This window comes from Salmo salar, chromosome 28 (genome assembly GCF_965601325.2).
Source record: "Salmo salar chromosome 28, fSalSal1, whole genome shotgun sequence".
NCBI classification, from domain to species: Eukaryota; Metazoa; Chordata; class Actinopteri; order Salmoniformes; family Salmonidae; genus Salmo; species Salmo salar.
The window spans coordinates 36,869,695-36,894,332 of NC_138318.1; the positions used below are offsets into that span (position 1 = coordinate 36,869,695).

Genomic DNA, 24,638 nt, shown 5'->3' on the forward strand with positions numbered 1-24,638 from the left:
TGCATCGGTGTCTATTTAGAATGGAGAAGGGCACATCTATTCAGCTTCCTCCACTGTTTCACATTTCAGACGGCCTTATCAACAATGCTGTTCACCTTTCTCCATCAAATGTATTTATATAGCCCTTCTTAGATCAGCTGCTATCTCAAAGTGCTGTACAGAGACCCAGCCTAAAACCCCAAACGGCAAGCAATGCAGGGTGTAGAAGCACGGTGGCTAGGAAAAACTCCCTAGAAAGGCCAAAACCTAGGAAGAAACCTAGAGAGGAACCAAGCTATGAGGGGTGGCCAGTCCTCTTCTGGCTCTGACAGATTACATCTCTGGAATCATTTAGTGTGATTGGATGGAAAAGAACCAGCAGCTAGCCAGTCAGATCGGAGAGAGGCAGATTATTTGACAAACCACAACTGATACTCTTAGCTGTGACCTTTGACATGTGATCCTGTGGCATTCTGGGAAGGTGATGCCAGAGAACAATGTCCGTCCTGGATGGTAGTGCTGGGAATTGCCAGGTACCTCACCATACGATATTATCATAATACTTAGATGCTGATACGATATTGCGATTGTCACGATTCTAAACTCAGCAAAAAAAAGAAATGTCCTCTCACTGTGATCCGTTTGTTTTCAGCCAACTTAACATGTGAAAATATTTGTATGAACATAACAGTATTTGACAAACTTAACAAGTTCCATAGACATGTGACTAACAGAAGTGGAATAATGTGTCCCTGAACAAAGGGGGGGGGGGGGTCAAAATCAAAAGTCAGTATCTGGTGTGGCCACCAGCTGCATTAAGTACTGCAGTGCATCTCCTCCTCATGGACTGCATCAGATTTTCCAGTTCTTGCTGTGAGATGTTACCCCATTCTTCCACCAAGGCACCTGCAAGTTCCCGGACATTTTTTGGGGGAATGGCCCTAGCCCTCACCCTCCGATCCGACAGGTCCCAGACGTGCTCAATGGGATTGAGATCCGGGCTCTTCGCTGGCCATGGCAGAACACTGACATTCCTGTCTTGCAGGAAATCATGCACAGAACGAGCAGTATGGCTGGTGACATTGTCATGCTGGAGGGTCATGTCAGGATGAGCCTGCAGGAAGGGTACCACATGAGGGAGGAGGATGTCTTCCCTGTAATGCACAGCGTTGAGATTGCCTGCAATGACAACAAGCTCAGTCCGATGATGCTGTGACACACCACTCCAGACATGACGGACCCTCCACCTCCAAATCGATCCCGCTCCAGAGTACAGGTCTCGGTGTAACGCTCATTCCTTTGACGATAAACGCTGTCTTAGGCGTCTCAAAGTACGGACATTGCAGTGTATTGCCCTGGCCACATCTGCAGTCCTCATGCCTCCTTGCAGCATGCCTATGGCACGTTCACGCAGATGAGCAGGGAGCCTGGGGATCTTTATTTTGTGGTTTTTCAGAGTCAGTAGAAAGGCCTCTTTAGTGTCCTAAGTTTTCATAACTGTGACCTTAATTGCCTACCGTCTGTAAGCTGTTAGTGTCTTAATGACCGTTCCACAGGTGCATGTTCATTAATTGTTTATGGTTCATTGAACAAGCATGGGAAACTGTTTAAACCTTTTACAATGAAGATCTAATGGCACAGATTTAAAAAAAAAAAATTGTACTTTTTTTTTTTTACTAATTGATACTTCGAGTCAGTATCGTTATGTAACTGTGTGGACTTTTTCCCCCTAACGATACTGGATGAACTATACATTTTTAGGCAAAGTTAAGCACATTTCCAGCAGTTGCAGACCTCATGAAGCCTGACAATGTCTCACTGGGCAGGCCTCTGTCGCTGTCTAGTTCCCTATTCTTAGTGTGTGTAGCTAGGGCTTTTTTCTGTTGATCAAAGCTGCTTCTCTTCTCCCTGAAAGGGAAAACTAAATAGCCTCAGTAAGGGTCCCCCGTCTCGTCGTCCTTAGAGAAAGTGAGAGCAGTGTAAACAGAACCTTAATATCCAGGAAGGTAGATTTTTTTTTTTTTTCAATGCTAATGGCAGCCAAATTCCTCATGTTAGTGCACAACTAGAGAATATGGCACAACTTGTGAACATAGCCCTATTGGTCCTGGTCAAAAGTAGTGCACTAAATAAGGAATAGGGTGCCGTTTGGGATGTTACTGAGATTTGGTTCCAGGGCACGTGGGAAAGGTAATTAATTTGAGATGGGTTGAAGAGCAGCCTCTTGGAGAGGAGGGAGTGAAGAGCGACAGAAAAAGGTAAGAGGGAAAGATACCAGAATGTTCTCTCCTGCAGGATGCTGCCTGCCATATCATTTCCCTCACACACACATGAGAGAAGATTGCAGGATGTACCCACCCATTTGTTTTTATTATGGAAAGAGATTAATGCAAACCTGGGGGGTAATCATTAGTCCAAAGCATTTTTGCAACGGAAACCATTTTACTCCAAATGGCAAACATTTTGCAATGAAAATTGTAGTTTCTATTGGGCAAATTCAGTCAGTTCTTTCCCGGTTTGGTTTCTAGTGAATACACCACTGTAGTGCACTACTCTGGTCAGAAGTTGTGCACTATATAGGGAATAGGGTGCCATTTTGGGACTCTCATGGAAATAAGAGGAAGCACTTTGCCCTCTTGATTTGTTGAAATATAAACTAAGAGTTTATATTTTGGTTAGACCCAGTGCGGAAAGGCAGTGCGGCAAGGGGACTGTTTCTTTAGTTGGATAATTCCTCGTCTCACTTTCCTTTCTCTCGTGCGCTTTTTGACCAGGGTCTATAGGGTGTAATTTTGGACACCCACCCCACAGTGTCTTCAGTCATCTCCACCTATTTCCTTATGAATGGGTTCATGACCTTAGTATTCACCCTGTCAGTATTTATACCTTAATAGTTCATTTGAGATGACCTTTTTATATGAGAGATTTTGCTCCGTTTTCAAGTTGCTTCACCATGACTTGTCACTTTTGTTTTTGTGACTCTCAATGGAAATCAATAAGCAATCAAGTTGCTAATGTGTTTGAGCCCTCATCTTCAAGTCCACAGTAAATCCCAGTAATGTATTGTTCTACGAGCTTCATTTCAATGTCTTTGGAGACTCTTTCCCCCCCCCCAACACCTGTCCGGTGTTGTATTGTTGCTGGGAGGGATTTGATTGTTTTCTTCAGTGTGGGTGAGGAGCTGGTGAGATGGACAGGTTAATTGGCATTCCTACAGTGGAGTTGGTGTTTGATATGCAGAGTGCATTAGGGAAAACTCGGAGTGTCTGAAGGTGAGTGACATTTTTAATTGGAGCGTATAGGCTACCCAATATGACCTTTTGATGTTCTGGTGAACCTCCACGTATCTGTAAGCATAGCGATAAAATAAGTTGTAGCTCTAATTGGGACTGCAACAGCCTGGGTACAGTCTGTTTGTGCCATCATGCCACTTCTTGTCATGCAAACAAACAAGGAGTTGACATGGTGGCAAATCCAGATCAAGGACCAGGCTTTTTGGACTGAGGAACTGAGTGATTACAAACCAGATCTGGGACCAGGCTTGTTGGACTGAGGAACTGAGTGATTACAAACCAGATCTGGGACCAGGCTTGTTGGACTGAGGAACTGAGTGATTACAAACCAGATCTGGGACCAGACTTCTTGGACTGAGGAACTGAGTGATTACGAACCAGATCTGGGACCAGGCTTCTTGGACTGAGGAACTGAGTGATTACAAACCAGATCTGGGACCAGGCTTCTTGGACTGAGGAACTACGTGATTACAAACCAGATCTGGGACCAGGCTTCTTGGACTAAGGAACTGAGTGATGCAGTTCTTTTTTTTTAAGACAACTTGACTACTTTCCATGACTTGACTCACTTTCTATGACTCGTAATGAAAATCAATAAGCAGTCCAGTGTCAAATGTCTGCTCTCAAACCTTCAAGCATTTCGTTGTAACTCACAATTTATAAATCCCAATAATGCATAGATCTGTGAAAGGTGAACTAAATGTCAACATCTTTGAAGAGATATCTCCCCCACACAAGTTACCACAGTACCGTTCCTCTTGGAGATGGCCCCCTGTCCTGTCCTCTATGTCAGGAGTTTATATTGATGTGTTATAGTCTGGCCTCCTGTCCGCTCCCGGGTGGCTGGAGACTCATCAGAGCTCCCGGGTGGCTGGAGACTCATCAGAGTCCTCATGGACAGGTGGTGGACTGGCTGACCTTTCAGTACAGTTACTTTATTTTATGTAGGGAAACAAACTCTCTGAGTTGAAGTACTAACAAATGCATTCAAGCCATCTGCAGTTGGGGGGAAATTGTATGAGCTGCCCAAGCCGGACCAATAGACAAGCGAGTGTGTGTCTGTCCAAGCCTGCCCAAAATATTATGTCCAGCACCTGCCTCAATTAAGGGATATAGAGCAAAATACACACACATAGTAGTGTGTGTGTGTGTGGCATTGTGCTGCATGCCCTGCCCTGGAAAGCAAGAGAATCTCATCTACCCAGTCTGTCTCCTGGAAGTGTGTGTGTGATTCTGCCCAGGCCTGTGGTTAATTAAAGGGATCCTTCAGACTTCATTATAGGTGAAGAGAGGAGCCTGACAGATTAATGCACTGTGTCACTTCACTGAGACAGGACAGGGAGATGAAACGCACACACAGTCAGTCAGTCGATGCTTCTCTCTCGTCATTAGGCGATGCTCCCCCCCCCCCCCTCCTGTCTGTCTTCTGTCACTCTGCACAGCCATAACTATACATAAACAGTTTAAACTAGTTCATGGAGGGTATTGACTTCTCTCCAAGGGGGCTGTTTTCTGGTCAGCCTCCTGAAGGTACTTATGATAATCCATAGAAAATGCAAATCCTGACAGCCAGCCACACACAAGCCGAGTGAGTTTGTTATTCAACAGGAGCCACTGACTGAAAGAAAAGGCTGTTGGCCTTCCCTCGGTGGGAGCTCTGCATCCGTCTGGTGACTTCATTTCATTTGAAGTCCATAGTCATATCTCCTACACACAGGTGGCTGTGCGACTCCCCCTCTCAGTACAGTTTCTTCACGTACTGTTGAGCAGTGAGGACAGCCCGGTGTATAGAGCAGCCGGCCCAGAGATGGAAATGCGGTCACGCTGTAGTCATGCTGTCGCTCGCTACTTTTTTTAAATGTCTTCCACAGATCAAATCCATTTATTCTTATCGCCGTCCTTTTCTGAGGGACAGGAACCTGAAATGCCATTAAATGCATATTTAGCAGGGAGTTCTGGACAAGCGGCATGGATTTGTCGACCTGGACGGTCATTGATTTGAGGCTGACTTTTGAGTTGATGATCCGACCAAAGGTGAACGGGGGGTGTGACCGCTTGTAATGTGAATGTCAGTACTATAGGGCAGCTTTACACACACACACACACACACACACACAGATGCGTGCACACAGACACTATAGGGCAGCATTAATCAGACTCTTATGTGAAACATGGACGTTAACCATTCCATTAGTCACTGTTTGACATGGATGTTTCTGTGTGTGTGAATGAATAGACTTTATTTTTTTCAGAGGAGGAACTATCCAGAATACTACCATGAAATTGTTTCCATAATGACTCATATTCACCCGATCCTTCAACCTTTCCTCGGGAAAGGCATCGCATTGCAAGATAGTTTGTCACTGAGCAGCAGAGGAAACATATCACTTCAAATGTTATTTGTCACATGCGCCCGAATACAATAGGTGTAGACCTTACTGTGAAATGCTGAATACAACAGGTGTAGACCTTACTGTGAAATGCTGAATACAACAGGTGTAAACCTTACTGTGAAATGCTTGCTTACTTGTTGTATGAAGATGTTGAGGAGAGCAACATCACTTTATGTTGAAGAGGTCGACGTCGCTGTGTGTGGATGTGGAGGAGGGCGACGTCGCTGTGTGTGGATGTGGAGGAGGGCGACGTCGCTGTGTGTGGATGTGGAGGAGGGCGACGTCGCTGTGTGTGGATGTGGAGGAGGGCGACGTCGCTGTGTGTGGATGTGGAGGAGGTCGACGTCGCTGTGTGTGGATGTGGAGGAGGTCGACGTCGCTGTGTGTGGATGTGGAGGAGGTCGACGTCGCTGTGTGTGGATGTGGAGGAGGGCGACGTCGCTGTGTGTGGATGTGGAGGAGGGCGACGTCGCTGTGTGTGGATGTGGAGGAGGGCGACGTCGCTGTGTGTGGATGTGGAGGAGGGCGACGTCGCTGTGTGTGGATGTGGAGGAGGGCGACGTCGCTGTGTGTGGATGTGGAGGAGGGCGACGTCGCTGTGTGTGGATGTGGAGGAGGGCGACGTCGCTGTGTGTGGATGTGGAGGAGGGCGACGTCGCTGTGTGTGGATGTGGAGGAGGGCGACGTCGCTGTGTGTGGATGTGGAGGGTTAGAGGAACAAAATGACACATTCACTTACAGGTAGTGGTTCTCAATGGGTTACTTGAAGTACCCCCCTCGTCTAAATGATCACTAGATCATGTTCTTAGGAGTCTTCCCATGTAGCCCCTGTGGATAATCCAGGAAACCCCATGGCTAATCGTTCTCCAGGTTGAGAACCACTGACCTACAGTATGCTGTGTCCCTGTGGAGATCTATTGTTTTTAAAGGACAGGTTCACCCATTTCTCATGTTATATTGTTTTTGTGCATCTCTGATTTGATGTTCTATCAATTTCCCTGGGCCATTTAGTGGTTAGAGCGTTGGGCCAGTAACCTAAAGGTTGCTGGATCGAATCCCCGAGCTGACAATGTAAAAATCAGTTGTTTTGCCCCTGAGCAAGGCAGTTAACCCACTGTTTCCCGGGCGCCGACGACGTGAATGTCGACTATGACAGCCCCCCGTACCCCTCTGACTCAGGAGTTGGGTTAAATGAGGAAGACACATTTCAGTTGAATGCATTCAGTGGTACAACTGACTAGGTATCCCCGTTTCATATATATATATATATATGTGTGTGTTTGTGTGTGTGTGTGTGTGTGTGTGTGTGTGTTTTTTCATGTGTATCAGAGTTATTGGCGTTCAAGCAGGCAGTAATTTGTCCGGTATGACGTAGCGTTGTGATAAAGTCTCTCTCTCTCTCTACACTGGAAGTTAACAGGAATATGACTCTTAGATCTGAAACGTCTTATGTCAGATTTCGGGAGGTTGTCTTCTCTCCATTGAACCGTTGATCATATTTTTTGTTGTTGATATTCCTACCTCCTAGAAATGTTTTAATTTGATCACGTCTCCTATTTGTCTTCCTCTTCAGTCCAGGGTACATTGCATGGTGCCATTGTGAATGTGTGACTCTGCAGGTTGAACAGGGTGAGATTGTAGACTCCTAAATTCATAGCACAGTTTTTAGAAGATTTTACATCTAACTAGCTACGTTTGCTAGCTGCCAGCAAGCCCGTAGAGAGCGCATTGCATTGTGGATTTTGTAGGCGACTTGAGCCGCAACAGATTTCTACAACAATTTTCACGTTGCTACCAACCTTATTATAACGCTAAAGTTAAACATTTCTTCACAAAAAAATATTACTTTACCTTATTACTGTTATTTAACGGAGTTGTTTTGGGGGATTTTTTTTCCTTTTTAAGTTTGTCTCTGGTCTGTGTAAAGTTGACTCTATTCCCCCAGTCTGACTGAGTTTTCCTACCGTAGGCAGAATAGTTTAAATCTTAACCCAATGGTGTGATGTTGGTGGAGGGATCCGCCTGCTGAAACATTGTGTACAGTTAAACACGTCGCCATGGGAATCTCAATGATTTATAGTCTCTCTCTAGCCGTTAGCCATTCTCCCGCTACCGCGGCGACGCACGGGTTGGAGTGTCCCAAATGGAACCTTGTTCCCTTCACAAAGCACTACTTATGACAAGGACCCATAGGACTCTGGTCTAAAGTATTGCACTGAATAGGGAGCAATTTGGGATGCGGGTCGTAGTTGGCGCTCTTATTCTGACTAGCCCTGGGGTGAAGCGGAACCAGAACTCATAAACAATTCACTTTTCTGCTGTTTTGCTATTAAACGTCTGACTGTCAGCGGTTCCTGTCAGCGGTTCCTTTCGGTTGTGATTATTGTGGCCCAGACTTTGCTAGCCTAGGAGATGCAGTATATGAAGATATTGTTCTGTAGTAATTCACTATTCTGTTTCAGCTCTGTTTGTCCCCTGTTGTGTATGGTTGGAGGAGATGATAGTGTAGCTCTGAGAGTAAAGAAGTTACTGTGTCGGTTACTCTGTGTGTCGGTTACTCTGTGTGTCGGTTACTCTGTGGGTCGGTTACTCTGTGTGTGGGTCGGTTACTCTGTGTGTGGGTCGGTTACTCTGTGTGTGGGTCGGTTACTCTGTGTGTGGGTCGGTTACTCTGTGTGTGGGTCGGTTACTCTGTGTGTGGGTCGGTTACTCTGTGTGTGGGTCGGTTACTCTGTGTGTCGGTCGGTTACTCTGTGTGTCGGTCGGTTACTCTGTGTGTCGGTCGGTTACTCTGTGTGTCGGTCGGTTACTCTGTGTGTCGGTCTGTTACTCTGTGTGTCGGTCTGTTACTCTGTGTGTCGGTCTGTTACTCTGTGTGTCGGTCTGTTACTCTGTGTGTCGGTCTGTTACTCTGTGTGTCGGTCTGTTACTCTGTGTGTCGGTCGGTTACTCTGTGTGTCGGTCGGTTACTCTGTGTGTCGGTCGGTTACTCTGTCTGCCGGTTCTATAAGAAGAGACTGTAGCTCTGAAGAGGGTATCTGTGTAGTGTTGGACTTACACCTGTTGTCGTCGTAGTAGTAGTACTAACCCTGTTCTGTGTCTGTGCTGTAGGAAGAGACTGTAGCTCTGAGGAAAGAGGGTATCCGTGTGCTGTTGGACTCAGAACTACCTCATCTAATCGGCATCGACGATGATCTTCTCAACACCGGCGTTATTCTCTATCATTTAAAAGTAGGTAAAGGCCCAGAGAGCCGTACGTGTGTGTGTGTGTGTATATATATATATATATATATATATATATTAACTTGTGTAAATATTTATATGAACATAACATTCAACAACGGAGACATAAACTGAACAAGTTCTACAGACATGTGACTAATAGTAATGGGGGGGGGGGTCAAAATCAAAAGTAGCAGTCCGTATCTGATGTGGCCACCAGCTGCATTAAGTACTGCATTAAGTATTAATCTCCTCCTCATGGACTGCACCAGATTTGCCAGTTCTTGCTGTGAGATGTTACCCCATTCTTCCACCAAGGTACCTGCAAGTTCCTGGACATTTCTGGGGGGAATGGCCCTAGCCCTCACCCTCTGATCCAACAGGTCCCAGACGTGCTCAATGGGATTGAGATCCGGGCTCTTTGCTGGCCATGGCAGAACACTGACATTCCTGTCTTGCAGGAAATCACACACAGAAGGAGCGGTATGGCTGATGGCATTGTCATGCTGGAGGGTCATGACAGGATGAGCCTGCAGGAAGGGTACCATATGAGGGAGGAGGATGTCTTCCCTGTTACGCACAGCGTTGAGATTGCCTGCAATGACAACAAGCTCAGGCCGATGAAGCTGTGACACACCGCCCCAGACCATGACGGACCTTCCACCTCCAAATCGATCCCGCTCCAGAGTACAGGCCTCGGTGTAACGCTCATTCCTTCGACGATAAACGCAAATCTGACCATCACCCCTAGTGAGACAAAACCGAGACTCGTCAGTGAAGAGCACTTTTTGCCAGTCCTGTCTGGCCCAGCGACGGTTGTGACCTTAGACGACGTTGTCTGGTGAGGACCTGCCTTACAACAGGCCTACAAGCCCTCAGTCCAGCCTCTCTCACCCTATTGCGGACAGTCTGAGCACTGATGGAGGGATTGTGCGTTACTGGTGCAACTCGGGCAGTTGTTGTTGCCATCCTGTACCTGTCCCACAGGTGTGATGTTCGGATGTACTGATCCTGTGCAGGTGTTTGTTACACTTTGTCCTCGCAGTGGCAGACCATCAGCTGTCCGTCCCGTCTCCCTGCAGTGCTGTCTTAGGCGTCTCACAGTACGGACATTGCAATTTATTTCCCTGGCCACATCTGCAGTCCTCATGCCTCCTTGCAGCATGCCTAAGTCACGTTCACGCAGATGAGCAGGGACCATGGGCATCTTTTTTGTTGTTGTGTGTTTTTAGAGTCAGTAGAAAGGCCTCTTTAGTGTCCTAAGTTTTCATAACTGTGACCTTAATTGCCTACCGTCTGTAAGCTGTGTCTTAACGACCGTTCCACAGGTGTATGTTCATTAATTGTTTATGGTTCATTGAACAGGCATGGGAAACTGTTTAAACCGTTTACGATGAAGATCTGTGAAGTTATTTGGATTTTTACAAATTATCTTTGAAAGACAGGGTCCTGAAAAAGGGAAGTTTTCTTTTTTTTGCTGAGTTAATAATACACACACAGCGCATTCGGAAAGTATTAGCTTTTTCCACATTTTGTCACATTACAGCTTTTTTCTAAAATGGATGCAATGGATGAGTATCAATCTACACACAATACCCCATAATGACAAAGCAAAAACAGGTTTTTAGACCTAACTTTAATTCATAAAACAAACACTTACATAACTTTTCAGACCCTTTACTCAGTATTTGTTGAAGTGCCTTTGGCAGCAATTATAGCCTCACATCTTCTTGGGTATGATGCTACAAGCTTGGCATACCTGTATATTGGGAGTTTCTCCCATTGTTCTCTGCAGATCCTCTCAATCTCTGTCAGGTTGGATAGGGGAGAGTTGCTGCACAGCTATTTTCAGGTCACTCCAAAGATGTTAGATCGGGTTCAAGTCCGGGCTCTGGCTGGGCCACTCAAGGACAGAGACTTGTCCCGAAGCCACTCCTGCGTTGTCTTGGCTGTGCACTTAGGGTCATTGTCCTGTTAGGATGCACCAAAGTTCAGTTTTGAGCCTCATAGCTAAGGGTCTGAATACTTATATAATTAAGGTATTTCTGTTTTTTTATATATATAAATTAGCAAAAATGTCAACCTGTTTTTTCTTTGTCATTATGGGGTATTGTGTATAGATTGACTTTAAATGATTATTTTTTTAAATACATTTTAGAATAAGGCTGTAATGTAACATGTTGAAAAAGTGAAGGTCTGAATATTTTCCTGAATGCTGTACATTCTCAATGTGTCTTTTGGTACGAGCCAATATTGCACCTTGTTCTAAAACTACTGCTATATCTGAAAATACCAAATTACTGGTCGGTACTAGTGCACTACATAGACCAGAGCCCTAAAGTAGTGCACTATATTGGGCTCTGGTCTAAAGTAGTGCACTATATTGGGCTCTGGTCTAAAGTAGTGCACTATATTGGGCTCTGGTCTAAAGTAGTGCACTATATTGGGCTCTGGTCTAAAGTAGTGCACTATGTAGGGCTCTGGTCTAAAGTAGTGCACTATGTAGGGCTCTGGTCTAAAGTAGTGCACTATGTAGGGAATAGGATGCCATTTGGGATGCATCCCTTAGATTGGATTCTCCCATAAGGAGATCGGCTTACTACCTGGCAGACTTAATAACATTGGCCTTGGGCTCTGATTACAGGAAGTCAGGACGCTGGTGGTTCGACACGAGGCGCAATCCAATCAGGATATCGGTGAGTCAGGAGGAGGATGGGATATCTGCTGTGGGTTTCATGTGAATTTTGTTCTGGAGACTTTTAGGCACTCATCTCCCTTTTGTCTTTTGACTTGGACTACTCATTATGTGATCAAGATAAGTCATTCTGAGCCTCACCAACTGACCCCCTTAAACTCAACGTTTCTGTCTCAACATCTGCTCGCTTCCCTCCCGTTCTCCATGGTGCTGGTCTGCAGGAGGAACACTGTCTTTGAACTCTGACCTCTAACCCTGACTCTCGGTCATTTCTAGATGGGATACAGCTTTTTGTCAAATTGCATTGTAGCTAACCCTTTTCCTAACCTTAACCTACTCCTACCTGCTTTGTTAATTCTCCTAACCTGCTGCTTAAGCTCTAACCTGCTACGAAAAGTAAATTCTTGACAAAAGCTGTATCTCTTTTAGACAAACCTTGTCTCCCACCATGCAGTGCTCCATGGTGCTGGTCTGCAGTGTCCACGATAATCAGACCGCATGCCTTACCGCCTTTTGGGACAACAACTTCCATTGTCAGAGCGGTCACTCGACTATCTTGTCAATATAATAGAACTTCTTTGTCTGCAGGAGGAGCGCTGTCTGTTTGAAATCTGACCCCTAACCCTGTCTCCCACCATGCAGTGATCCATGGTAGAGGTCGACCGATTATGATTTTTCAACGCCGATACCGATTATTGGAGGGCCAAAAAAGCCGATGGCGATTTTATTATTATTATTTTTTTGCGCATTTATTTATTTGTAATAATGACAATTACAACAATACTGAATGAACACTTATTTTAACTTAATATAATACATCAATAAAATCAATTTAGCCTCAAATAAATAATGAAACATGTTCAATTTGATTTAAACAATGCAAAAACAAAGTGTTGGAGAAGAAAGTAAAAGTGCAATATGTGCCATGTAAAAAAGCTAACGTTTAAGTTCCTTGCTCAGAACATGAGAATGTATGAAAGCTGGTGGTTCCTTTTAACATGAGACTTCAATATTCCCAGGTAAGATGTTTTAGGTTGTAGTTATTATAGGACTATGTCTCTCTATACAATTTGTATTTCATATACCTTTGACTATTGGATGTTCTTATAGGCACTTTAGTATTGCTAGTGTAACAGTATAGCTTCCGTCCCTCTCCTCGCTCCTACCTGGGCTCGAACCAGGAACACATCGACAACAGCCACCCTCGAAGCAGCGTTACCCATGCAGAGCAAGTGACGTTTGAAACTCTATTAGCGCGCACCCGGCTAACTAGCTAGCCATTTCACATCGGTTACACCAGTCTCGTATTGGAAGTTCATAGGCTTCAAGTCATAAACAGCGCAATGCATTGCGAAGGGCTGCTGGCAAAACGCACGAAAGTGCTGTTTGAATGAACGCTTACGAGCCTGCTGCTGCCTACCATCGCTCAGTCAGACTGCTCTATCAAATCATAGACTTAATTATAATATAATAAACACACAGAAACATGAGCCTTAGGTCATTAATATGGTCGAATCCAGAAACTATCATCTCGAAAACAAAATGTTATTCCTGTTACATTGCACAACCTTCAGTGTTATGACATAATTATGTAAAATTCTGACAAATTACCCAAAGTGTTGCATATACCCTGACTGTGTGCAATGAACGCAAAATGACACAATTTCACCTGGTTAATATTGCCTGCTAACCTGGATTTCATTTAGCTAAATATGCAGGTTTAAAAATATATACTTCTGTGTATTGATTTTAAGAAAGGCATTGATGTTTATGGTTGGGTACAGTCGTGCAACGAATGTGCTTTTTTCGCAAATGCGCTTTTGTTAAATCATCCCCGTTTGGTGAAGTCGGCTGTCTTTGTTAGGAAGAATAGTCTTCACAGTTCGTAACGAGCCAGGCGGCCCTGACTCTGTTTGCAAGAGAGTTGACACATTTTCCCTAGTTAAATGAAATTCATGTTAGCAGGCAATATTAACTAAATATGCAGGTTTAAAAATATATACTTGTGTATTGATTTTAAGAAAGGCATTGATGTTTATGGTTGGAGCAACGTGTACCTAAGCGATTATATGCAACGCAGGACAGGCTAGATAACTACACATGGTTGATGATATTACTAGTTTAACTACTGATTATGATTGATTGTTTTTTATAAGTTTAATGCTAGCTAGCAACTTACCCTGGCTTCTTACTGCTTTCGCGTAACCTCATGGAGTGCAATGTAAAGCAGGTGGTTAGAGCGTTGGACCAGTTAACCGTAAGGTTGCAAGATTGAATCCCTGAGCTGACAAGGTAAAAAATCTGTCGTTCTGCCCCTGAACAAGGCAGTTAACCCACCGTTCCTAGGCCGTCATTGAAAATAAGAATGTGTTTTTAACTGACTTGCCTAGTTAAATAAAGATAAAAAATCGGCCCTTATTAATCGGCCATTCCGATTAATCGGTCGACCTCTAATCCATGGTGCTGGTCTGCAGGAAGAACACTGTTTGAGATCTGTGATGGAGTTGTGAAGCTGATCCCCCAGACGGGGGCGCTGTGCTCTGTTAACGGACTGGAGACGACCCGGCCCTGCCAGCTCACACAGGTTAATGATCCATGTGTGGGTAATGATCCGTGTGAGTCTGTTAGGAGACTCTGCAGGATAATGAGTGTGTGTTGACTTGGAAGACATGCTAAACCTCTAGTAGCTGCTCCACCCATGGAGAGCTCATCCATCCCCTTCTTCCTTTAAGACTAGACTACACAACATGTCTCTGCTCTGAACTTTCAGGCAACTTGACAAAATAAAACTGAAAAGTTTTACTCAATTCTCACTCCTTTGCCGAGGTTAAGTGAATGCATTGCCATGAAGTACTCAATCTCTCTGACATGATTGGCTTTTGTCCAGACTCCGGCTGGCTGATTTTACTGGAGGTAATAGGCTACAACAACTCTGCAATGCTTTGTAAAGCTATGGCATAGAGGCTGATATCAGGGCTTATATAACTATCGGCCTCACACTCAGATAAACCACATCAAGAGATTTTCTCCAGGTCTCCTATCTCGTTCTCTCTCTTCTACCTCTCTCTCCTTCTTTCTCTGCAGCAAATACTAATCTTGCTTCTATTAATGGCTTTTGATGAGTGACAAAGAACCTGAGAGGACGGTGGGTGATAGTAATTCCTGCTCCTGTTGCAGCTGGGATCTATCAAATGTCCTGTAGAAAATGGCCTGAGACGCAGCCTCTTCAGGGAGGGGATGTTGGTTCAGACGCAGCCTCTTCAGGGGTGGGATGTTGGTTCAGACGCAGCCTCTTCAGGGAGGGAGGGGGGATGTTGGTTCAGACGCAGCCTCTTCAGGAAGGGGGGGGGATGTTGGTTCAGACGCAGCCTCTTCAGGGAGGGGATGTTGGTTCAGACGCAGCCTCTTCAGGGAGGGGATGTTGGTTCAGACGCAGCCTCTTCAGGGGTGGGATGTTGGTTCAGACGCAGCCTCTTCAGGGAGGGGATGTTGGTTCAGACGCAGCCTCTTCAGGGGGGGGATGTTGGTTCAGACGCAGCCTCTTCAGGGGTGGGATGTTGGTTCAGACGCAGCCTCTTCGGGGAGGAGGGGTGGGATGTTGGTTCAGACGCAGCCTCTTCGGGGAGGAGGGGTGGGATGTTGGTTCAGACGCAGCCTCTTCGGGGAGGAGGGGTGGGATGTTGGTTCAGACGCAGCCTCTTCGGGGAGGGGGGGGGGATGTTGGTTCAGACGCAGCCTCTTCGGGGAGGAGGGGATGTTGGTTCAGACGCAGCCTCTTCGGGGAGGGGGGGGATGTTGGTTCAGACGCAGCCTCTTCGGGGAGGAGGGGGATGTTGGTTCAGACGCAGCCTCTTCGGGGAGGGGGGGGGGATGTTGGTTCAGACGCAGCCTCTTCGGGGAGGAGGGGGATGTTGGTTCAGACGCAGCCTCTTCAGGGAGGAGGGGGGATGTTGGTTCAGACGCAGCCTCTTCGGGGAGGAGGGGTGGGATGTTGGTTCAGACGCAGCCTCTTCGGGGAGGAGGGGGGGATGTTGGTTCAGACGCAGCCTCTTCGGGGAGGAGGGGGATGTTGGTTCAGACGCAGCCTCTTCGGGGAGGAGGGGGGATGTTGGTTCAGACGCAGCCTCTTCGAGGGAGGAGGGGGGGGATGTTGGTTCAGACGCAGCCTCTTCGGGGAGGGGGGATGTTGGTTCAGACGCAGCCTCTTCGGGGAGGAGGGGGATGTTGGTTCAGACGCAGCCTCTTCGGGGAGGAGGGGGATGTTGGTTCAGACGCAGCCTCTTCGGGGAGGAGGGGGATGTTGGTTCAGACGCAGCCTCTTCGGGGAGGAGGGGGATGTTGGTTCAGACGCAGCCTCTTCGGGGAGGAGGGGGATGTTGGTTCAGACGCAGCCTCTTCGGGGAGGAGGGGGATGTTGGTTCAGACGCAGCCTCTTCGGGGAGGAGGGGGGGATGTTGGTTCAGACGCAGCCTCTTCGGGGAGGAGGGGGGGGATGTTGGTTCAGACGCAGCCTCTTCGGGGAGGAGGGGGGGGATGTTGGTTCAGACGCAGCCTCTTCGGGGAGGAGGGGGGGGATGTTGGTTCAGACGCAGCCTCTTCGGGGAGGAGGGGGGGGATGTTGGTTCAGACGCAGCCTCTTCGGGGAGGAGGGGGGGGATGTTGGTTCAGACGCAGCCTCTTCGGGGAGGAGGGGGGGGATGTTGGTTCAGACGCAGCCTCTTCGGGGAGGAGGGGGGGGATGTTGGTTCAGACGCAGCCTCTTCGGGGAGGAGGGGGGGGATGTTGGTTCAGACGCAGCCTCTTCAGGGAGGAGGGGGGATGTTGGTTCAGACGCAGCCTCTTCGGGGAGGAGGGGGATGTTGGTTCAGACGCAGCCTCTTCGGGGAGGAGGGGGGGGATGTTGGTTCAGACGCAGCCTCTTCAGGGAGGAGGGGGATGTTGGTTCAGACGCAGCCTCTTCGGGGAGGAGGGGTGGGATGTTGGTTCAGACGCAGCCTCTTCGGGGAGGAGGGGGATGTTGGTTCAGACGCAGCCTCTTCGGGGAGGGGGGGGGGGATGTTGGTTCAGACGCAGCCTCTTCGGGGAGGGGGGGGGGGATGTTGGTTCAGACGCAGCCTCTTCGGGGAGGAGGGGGATGTTGGTTCAGACGCAGCCTCTTCGGGGAGGAGGGGTGGGATGTTGGTTCAGACGCAGCCTCTTCAGGGAGGAGGGGGATGTTGGTTCAGACGCAGCCTCTTCGGGAGGAGGGGGGATGTTGGTTCAGACGCAGCCTCTTCGGGGAGGAGGGGGATGTTGGTTCAGACGTAGCCTCTTCGGGGGGGGGGGATGTTGGTTCAGACGCAGCCTCTTCAGGAAGGGGGGGATGTTGGTTCAGACGCAGCCTCTTCGGGGAGGAGGGGTGGGATGTTGGTTCAGACGCAGCCTCTTCAGGAAGGGGGGGGATGTTGGTTCAGACGCAGCCTCTTCGGGGAGGGGGGGGGGATGTTGGTTCAGACGCAGCCTCTTCAGGGAGGAGGGGGATGTTGGTTCAGACGCAGCCTCTTCAGGGAGGGGGATCTTTGATGTGATACTCTCTCTAGCGTTATGTTTTTTATCTCTCAGAGCCAGGTCGGGTTGGAGTAAGCCAGGCTATAGTGGGAGAAGCTCGCAGGCAGCCCAGGCCTGGCAGAGCTAACTGAATAATGGGGTTTTCTACAGGGGCTAAAGTTGGCTCTCTTCAGCTCTCTGCCTACCTGGCTGGTTCTATTCCCAATGCTATGTAAAGGCTAATCCTGGTCTCCACTTCAGACCCCACTCTGCTATCACCACCATCTGCCAATTAAATGGAGAGGCCTGGTGCTTTGTCTGGGGCTTTGTCCAGGGCCTGTAGCCCTCCAAAATGTTTAGTAAGAGAAATGGCATCTGCCCTGTGGAGGGTATGAACGGGGATGGGAGGAGAGGAGAGTGGTTCACAGCGACTCAAGAGTGCTAATGGTAACTCTGAATTACTCTGAGGTAGACAGCAGAGAAGAGGTGAAGAGGCAGCACTTTAATCTTTACAACATTTGGGAGAGATGTGTTTTGTGCCTGTCACTAGAACTGAACACACTTTATCAACAACAAATTATTTTAATAGACTGCTCCAATTAACAACCATCCACTGCCACAGCACTCTCAACTTTTAGGGCTGGTTTCCCAGACTCTGATCAATGGAGCTATTTCAATGGAGAATCTCTTTAGTCCGGGACTAGGTTTGGTCTGTGTCCAGGAAACTGACACTCGATGTCTATCTTTTTTTCACTGCATAACGGCTGTTCCGTTCGCATTGAGCAAGTTTCCATAACATGTTTGTCTGTCTGGTTTCAGGTGCCGTCATCCAGCTAGGGAGAGGGACTATGTTCCGTTTCAACCATCCTAGAGACCAATGCAAGGTGAGACACAGCACAACCTCTCTCTCACTAACCCCCAGGCCACAGCACAACCTCTTTCTCACTAACCCCCAGGCCACAGCACAACCACTCTCTAACCCCCAGACCACAGCACAACCACTCTCTCTAACCCCCAGGCCACAGCACAACCTCTCTCTCTAACCCCCAGGCCACAGCACAACCTCTCTCTCTCTAACCCCCAGGCCACAGCACAACCTCTCTCTCTCTAACCCCCAGGCCACAGCACAACCTCTCTCTCTAACCCCCAGGCCACAGCACAACCTCTCTCTCTAACCCCCAGGCCACAGCACAACCTCTCTCTCTAACCCCCAGGCCACAGCACAACCTCTCTCTCTAACCCCCAGGCCACAGCACAACCTCTCTCTCTAACCCCCAGGCCACAGCACAACCACTCTCTCTCTAACCCCCAGGCCACAGCACAACCACTCTCTCTCTAACCCCCAGGCCACAGCACAACCACTCTCTCTCTAACCCCCAGGCCACAGCACAACCACTCTCTCTCTAACCCCCAGGCCACAGCACAACCACTCTCTCTCTAACCCCCAGGCCACAGCACAACCACTCTCTCTCTAACCCCCAGGCCACAGCACAACCACTCTCTCTCTAACCCCCAGGCCACAGCACAACCTCTCTCTCTAACCCCCAGGCCACAGCACAACCTCTCTCTCTAACCCCCAGGCCACAGCACAACCACTCTCTCTCTAACCCCCAGGCCACAGCACAACCACTCTCTCTCTCTCTAACCCCCAGGCCACAGCACAACCACTCTCTCTCTCTCTAACCCCCAGGCCACAGCACAACCACTCTCTCTCTCTCTAACCCCCAGGCCACAGCACAACCACTCTCTCTCTCTCTAACCCCCAGGCCACAGCACAACCACTCTCTCTCTCTCTAACCCCCAGGCCACAGCACAACCACTCTCTCTCTCTCTAACCCCCAGGCCACAGCACAACCACTCTCTCTCTCTCTAACCCCCAGGCCACAGCACAACCACTCTCTCTCTCTCTAACCCCCAGGCCACAGCACAACCACTCTCTCTCTCTCTAACCCCCAGGCCACAGCACAACCACTCTCTCTCTCTCTCTAACCCCCAGGCCACAGCACAACCACTCTCTCTCTCTCTCTAACCCCCAGGCCACAGCACAACCACTCTCTCTCTCTCTCTAACCCCCAGGCCACAGCACAACCACTCTCTCTCTCTCTCTAACCCCCAGGCCACAGCACAACCACTCTCTCTCTCTCTCTAACCCCCAGGCCACAGCACAACCACTCTCTCTCTCTCTAACCCCCAGGCCACAGCACAACCACTCTCTCTCTCTCTAACCCCCAGGCCACAGCACAACCACTCTCTCTCTCTCTAACCCCCAGGCCACAGCACAACCACTCTCTCTCTCTCTAACCCCCAGGCCACAGCACAACCACTCTCTCTCTCTCTAACCCCCAGGCCACAGCACAACCACTCTCTCTCTCTCTAACCCCCAGGCCACAGCACAACCACTCTCTCTCTCTCTAACCCCCAGGCCACAGCACAACCACTCTCTCTCTCTCTAACCCCCAGGCCACAGCACAACCACTCTCTCTCTCTCTAACCCCCAGGCCACAGCACAACCACTCTCTCTCTCTCTAACCCCCAGGCCACAGCACAACCACTCTCTCTCTCTCTAACCCCCAGGCCACAGCACAACCACTCTCTCTCTCTCTAACCCCCAGGCCACAGCACAACCACTCTCTCTCTCGCTCTCTCTCTCGCTCTCTCTCTCGCTCTCTCTCAGCCGCTCTGTTTCCTGGACACACACACACTACGCCTTTCAATTTACATTGAGCATGATCTTTAGTCCAGGACTAGTTTTTAATAATGTGTTTCTGGGAAACCAGCTCTTACTCCCGGACAAGAGAACATTCCAGCACAGGACTTAAAACCTCTTACATCTAGACGTTCCGCTAGCGGAACACCTGCTCCAATATCCAATGATAGGCGTGGTGCGAATTACAAATTCCTCAAAAATACAAAAACTTCAATTTTTTTCAAACATATGACTATTTCACAGCATTTTAAAGACAAGACTCTCCTTTATCTAACCACACTGTCCGATTTCAAAAAGGCTTTACAGTGAAAGCAAAACATTAGATTATGTCAGCAGAGTACCAAGCCAGAAATAATCAGACACCCATTTTTCAAGCTAGCATATAATGTCACAACCCAGAAGACAGCTAAATGCAGCACTAACCTTTGATGATCTTCATCAGATGACACACCTAGGACATTATGTTATACAATACATGCATGTTTTGTTCAATCAAGTTCATATTTATATAAAAAAACAGCTTTTTACATTAGCATGTGACGTTCAGAACTAGCATACCCCCCGCAAACTTCCGGAGGAATTTGCTAAGAATTTACTAAATTACTCACGATAAACGTTCACAAAAAGCATAACAATTATTTTAAGAATTATAGATACAGAACTCCTCTATGCACTCGATATGTCCGATTTTAAAATAGCTTTTTGGTGAAAGCACATTTTGCAATATTCTAAGTACATAGCCCGGCATCACAGGGCTAGCTATTTAGACACCCCGCAAGTTTAGCACTCACCAATATCAGGTTTACTATTATAAAAGTTTGATTACCTTTTGTTGTCTTCATCAGAATGCACTCCCAGGACTGCTACTTCAATAACAAATGTTGGTTTGGTCCAAAATAATCCATCGTTATATCCAAATTGCAGCGTTTTGTTCGTGCGTTCCAGACACTATCTGAAAGGGTAAATAAGGGTCGCGCGCATGGCGCAATTCGTGACAAAAAAATCTAAATATTCCATTACCGTACTTCCAAGCATGTCAACCGCTGTTTAAAATCCATTTTTATGCCATTTTTCTCGTAAAAAAGCGATAATATTCCGACCGGGAATGTCCATTTAGCTAAACAGAGGAAAGTAAACAAAGCTTTCGGTCGACGCGGGCACGAGCCTGAGTCTCACAGTACTGTAACCAGCCACTACCCAAACGCGCTACTTTTTTTTCAGCCAGAGCCTGCAAAGCCACGATTCAGCTTTTTACCGCCTTCTGAGACCCTATGGCAGCCGTAGGAAGTGTCACGGGACAGCTAAGATCCTCACTCTTCAATAAACAGAGACAAGAAGAACGACACCTTGTCAGACAGGCCACTTCCTGCATGAAACCTTGTCAGGTTTTTGCCTGCCAAATGAGTTCTGTTATACTCACAGACACCATTCAAACAGTTTTAGAAACTTTAGGGTGTTTTCTATCCATATGTAATAAGTATATGCATATTCTAGTTACTGGGTAGGAGTGGTAACCAGATTAAATCGGGTACGTTTTTTATCCAGCCGTGAAAATACTGCCCCCTAGCCATAACAGGTTAACCAACATTTCCCTACTTTTCCTCCTGTAGATCACTTAGCTTGTGATTTGCTGCTCAAGTTTACTTTATCTAACTCTGTACAGCTTACTTTGTGTAATTTTTTAAGTCAATTTGCAAATTCTTATCTCGGAGTCATAATTATTATTGTGCCGTCGGTTAAACTCTTCCTGCGAAACCAGAAACAACACACAGATGGCTTTCTTCAAAGAAATGCATTTTCTGTCTTCCTCTTCCTCCGAGCCATCTCCTTCCACATGACCTGTGTACGTACACACACACACACACACACACACAAAGCCCTTCTTCATAGCTCGTTATCAACAACTATTTATTTCTGTCTATTAATGAGTCTTGTATAATCCTCTCAGAATGGCTGGTATTTAGACCGGATCATTATGGGATTATCATAAAGGGAGTCGTATGCTTATGACAAATGAACTGTTATAACCTGCGTTATAACCTGCAGGCTTCCAGTAAAGTGTTACACAACTGTTTCCTTGGGTAATAAGTCTCAACTCCACGCTCTGTAATAGTAGCAATATATTATTTTCAATCACGTAGTCCGCGTCCCAAATGACACCCTTTTTCTCTTCATAGTGCACTTCTTTTGACCCATAGGGCACTATAAAGGGCATAGGGTACCATTTTTGGGATGCAACCCATACATTTTACAGAGGCAGATTCAGCAGCTAATGGAACAGAACAAGGCTGTTCAGTCCTTTTTTTTTTAATGGTATATTTAATGTGTATGTGAATTGCATTCCAAATGGTACCTGGTCAAAAGTAGTGCACTATAAAGGGAACAGTGTGTCATTTAGGAAGGTCTACTTTGGACAGAAACAACAAGATTTTTTAAAACTGTATAACTGGTAAACACATACTGGAGGAGTTACTGGCTAGCTTGGCTAACCAACTAGCTACGTCGGTCGTGGTGCACATGACCAGAATGACACGTCGACCAACCACTAAAAAGCACACCACGTTTCTGTTTTGAATATTGAGAAAAAGGGTGAAGATGGAACATTTTTCATTCCCAAAGTCTACCTTTAACCAGAAAAGGTTTTTTTTTTTTTTTTTTTCGGGTCTTGTCTACATTTTTATTTGGCCATTTTAAATGTTTCAATAAAATCTAGTTAAAGTTTGTTACGTGCACAAAATACAGCCAGTGTAAACGGTACAGTCAAATGCTTACCCTCCAGATTTTCCTCAACTTGTCGTGTATCAATGGACAATAAAGTAGAGATTTAAGAGTACACAGGTGAAGGTAATGAAATATGTTCAGTCAGTCAGAATTGGCCACTTTGGAAAGACTACAAGCGTATTTGATCAGGAACAGCATGTTCGACGACCTCATCCATGTGGATCCTAGTTTCCAATATGTGCATAAAGACCATTGGTGGGATCACTGATGTTCGCAACGCCCAGTTTTCTGTTCGCTAACGGGGGGTGTGTTTGTGTGTGATGGTGTGTATCTTATGTTCCCCCCCCAGAGTGAACTTCTCTCCAGCGTGTCCATGACGGACCTCTCCGAGCCTACAGAGAACCTGTTCAAGGCAATGCTTTTCCATCCCGGGTCAGTGTTTTTTACGAGGAAATCATGAATAAGTTCACGCACCTGTCTTTTCCAAGTGTTGAAAAAAATGACACTCTTCTCCAGACAGTCTTTTGTAAATTTAAGATGAATAAGAGCAACAGTAGCAGTCCAAATGTTTGTACGCCACTTCTCATTCCAGGGTTTTTCTTTATTTTTACTGTTTTCTACATTGTAGAATAATAGTGAAGACATCAAAACTATGAAATAACACATATGGAATCATGCGGTAACCAAACAATTGTTAAACAAATCAATCAAATGTATTTATAAAGCCCTTCTTACATCAGCTGATATCTCAAAGTGCTGTACAGAAACCCAGCCTAAAACCCCAAACAGCAAGCAATGCATGTGTAGAAGCACGGTGGCTTGGAAAAACTCCCTAGAAAGGCCAAAACCTAGGAAGAAACCTAGAGAGGAACCAGGCTATGAGGGGGCGGCCAGTCCTCTTCTGGCTGTGCCGGGTGGAGATTATAACAGAACATGGCCAAGATGTTCATAGATGGTCGTCAGGTAGCCTAGTGGTTAGAGCGTTGGGCCAGTAACCGAAAGGTTGCTAGATCGAATCCCTGAGCCGACAAGGTAAAAATCTGTCGTTCTGCCCCTGAACAAGGCAGTTAACCCACTGTTCCTAGGCTGTCATTGTAAATAAGAATTTGTTCTTAACTGACTTGCCTAGTTAAATAATGATAAAAAAGGGTATAATAATAATAATCATAATCATAATAATCATCATCATCACAGTGGTTGTAGAGGGTACAACAGGTCAGCACCTCAGGAGTAAATGTCTGTCTTTTCATAGCCGATCATTCAGAGTTAGAGACAGCAGGTGCGGTAGAGAGAGCGAGTCGAAAACAGCAGGTCTGGGACAAGGCAGCACGTCCGGTGAACAGGTCAGGGTTCCATAGCCGCAGGCAGAACAGTTAACTGGAGCAGGAGCACGGCCAGGTGGACTGGGGACAGCAAGGAGTCATCAGGCCAGGTAGTCCTGAGGCTTGGTCCTAGGGCTCAGGTCCTCCGAGAGAATTAGAGAGAGCATACTTAAATTCACACAGGACACCGGATAAGACAGGAGGAATACTCCAGATATAACAGACTGACCCTAGTCCCCCAACACACAAACTATTGCAGCATAAATACTGGAGGCCGAGACGGAAGGGGTCGGGAGACACTGTAGCCCTGTCCGACGATACCCCCAGACAGAGCCAACCAGGTAGGATATAACCCGAACAAATCAAAATATATTTTATATTTGGCATTCTTCAAAGCAGCCACCCTTTGCATAGCCCTTTGCTTTGGACACTCTTGGCATTCTCTCACCCAGCTTTTCTTTTTAAACCAGTTCTATCATTTTAAATATTAGTCTCAGGAGCCACTGTCAATAATACACATTCATTTATATATGTCATTTTAGTCTTCGTTTTCCTTCAGTTTGTAGCCTGTATTTTCCGTCATTCCATTCCGTTGACCTTTCCTTCCTCTGTCAGGTCTGTGTAGTTGTTCCTGAGAGTGGCTAGCAGTAGTGGATCATACTAGACTAACGAGGTACAATAATTTGGGACATGTAGCTTATTATAGAATCATTACGGAACTCCAACCTCATGTATCAACCTGGAGCCTGGTGTGCAGTTCACGATGACTGGACCGTTGTC

General features: G+C 46.9%; 1 protein-coding gene across 1 annotated transcript in view; it reads left to right on the forward strand.

Moving 5' to 3' along the window:
* The window catches only part of LOC106589914 (uncharacterized), a 58,899-nt gene that overhangs the window by 19,339 nt on the left and 14,922 nt on the right, over positions 1 to 24,638 (forward strand). The window contains exons 11-14 of the mRNA XM_082970591.1: positions 8,777 to 8,896; positions 11,532 to 11,583; positions 17,928 to 17,992; positions 22,886 to 22,968. Of these exons, the coding sequence (XP_082826717.1) occupies positions 8,777 to 8,896; positions 11,532 to 11,583; positions 17,928 to 17,992; positions 22,886 to 22,968 (320 nt within the window). The remainder of the gene's footprint in view (positions 1 to 8,776; positions 8,897 to 11,531; positions 11,584 to 17,927; positions 17,993 to 22,885; positions 22,969 to 24,638) is intronic.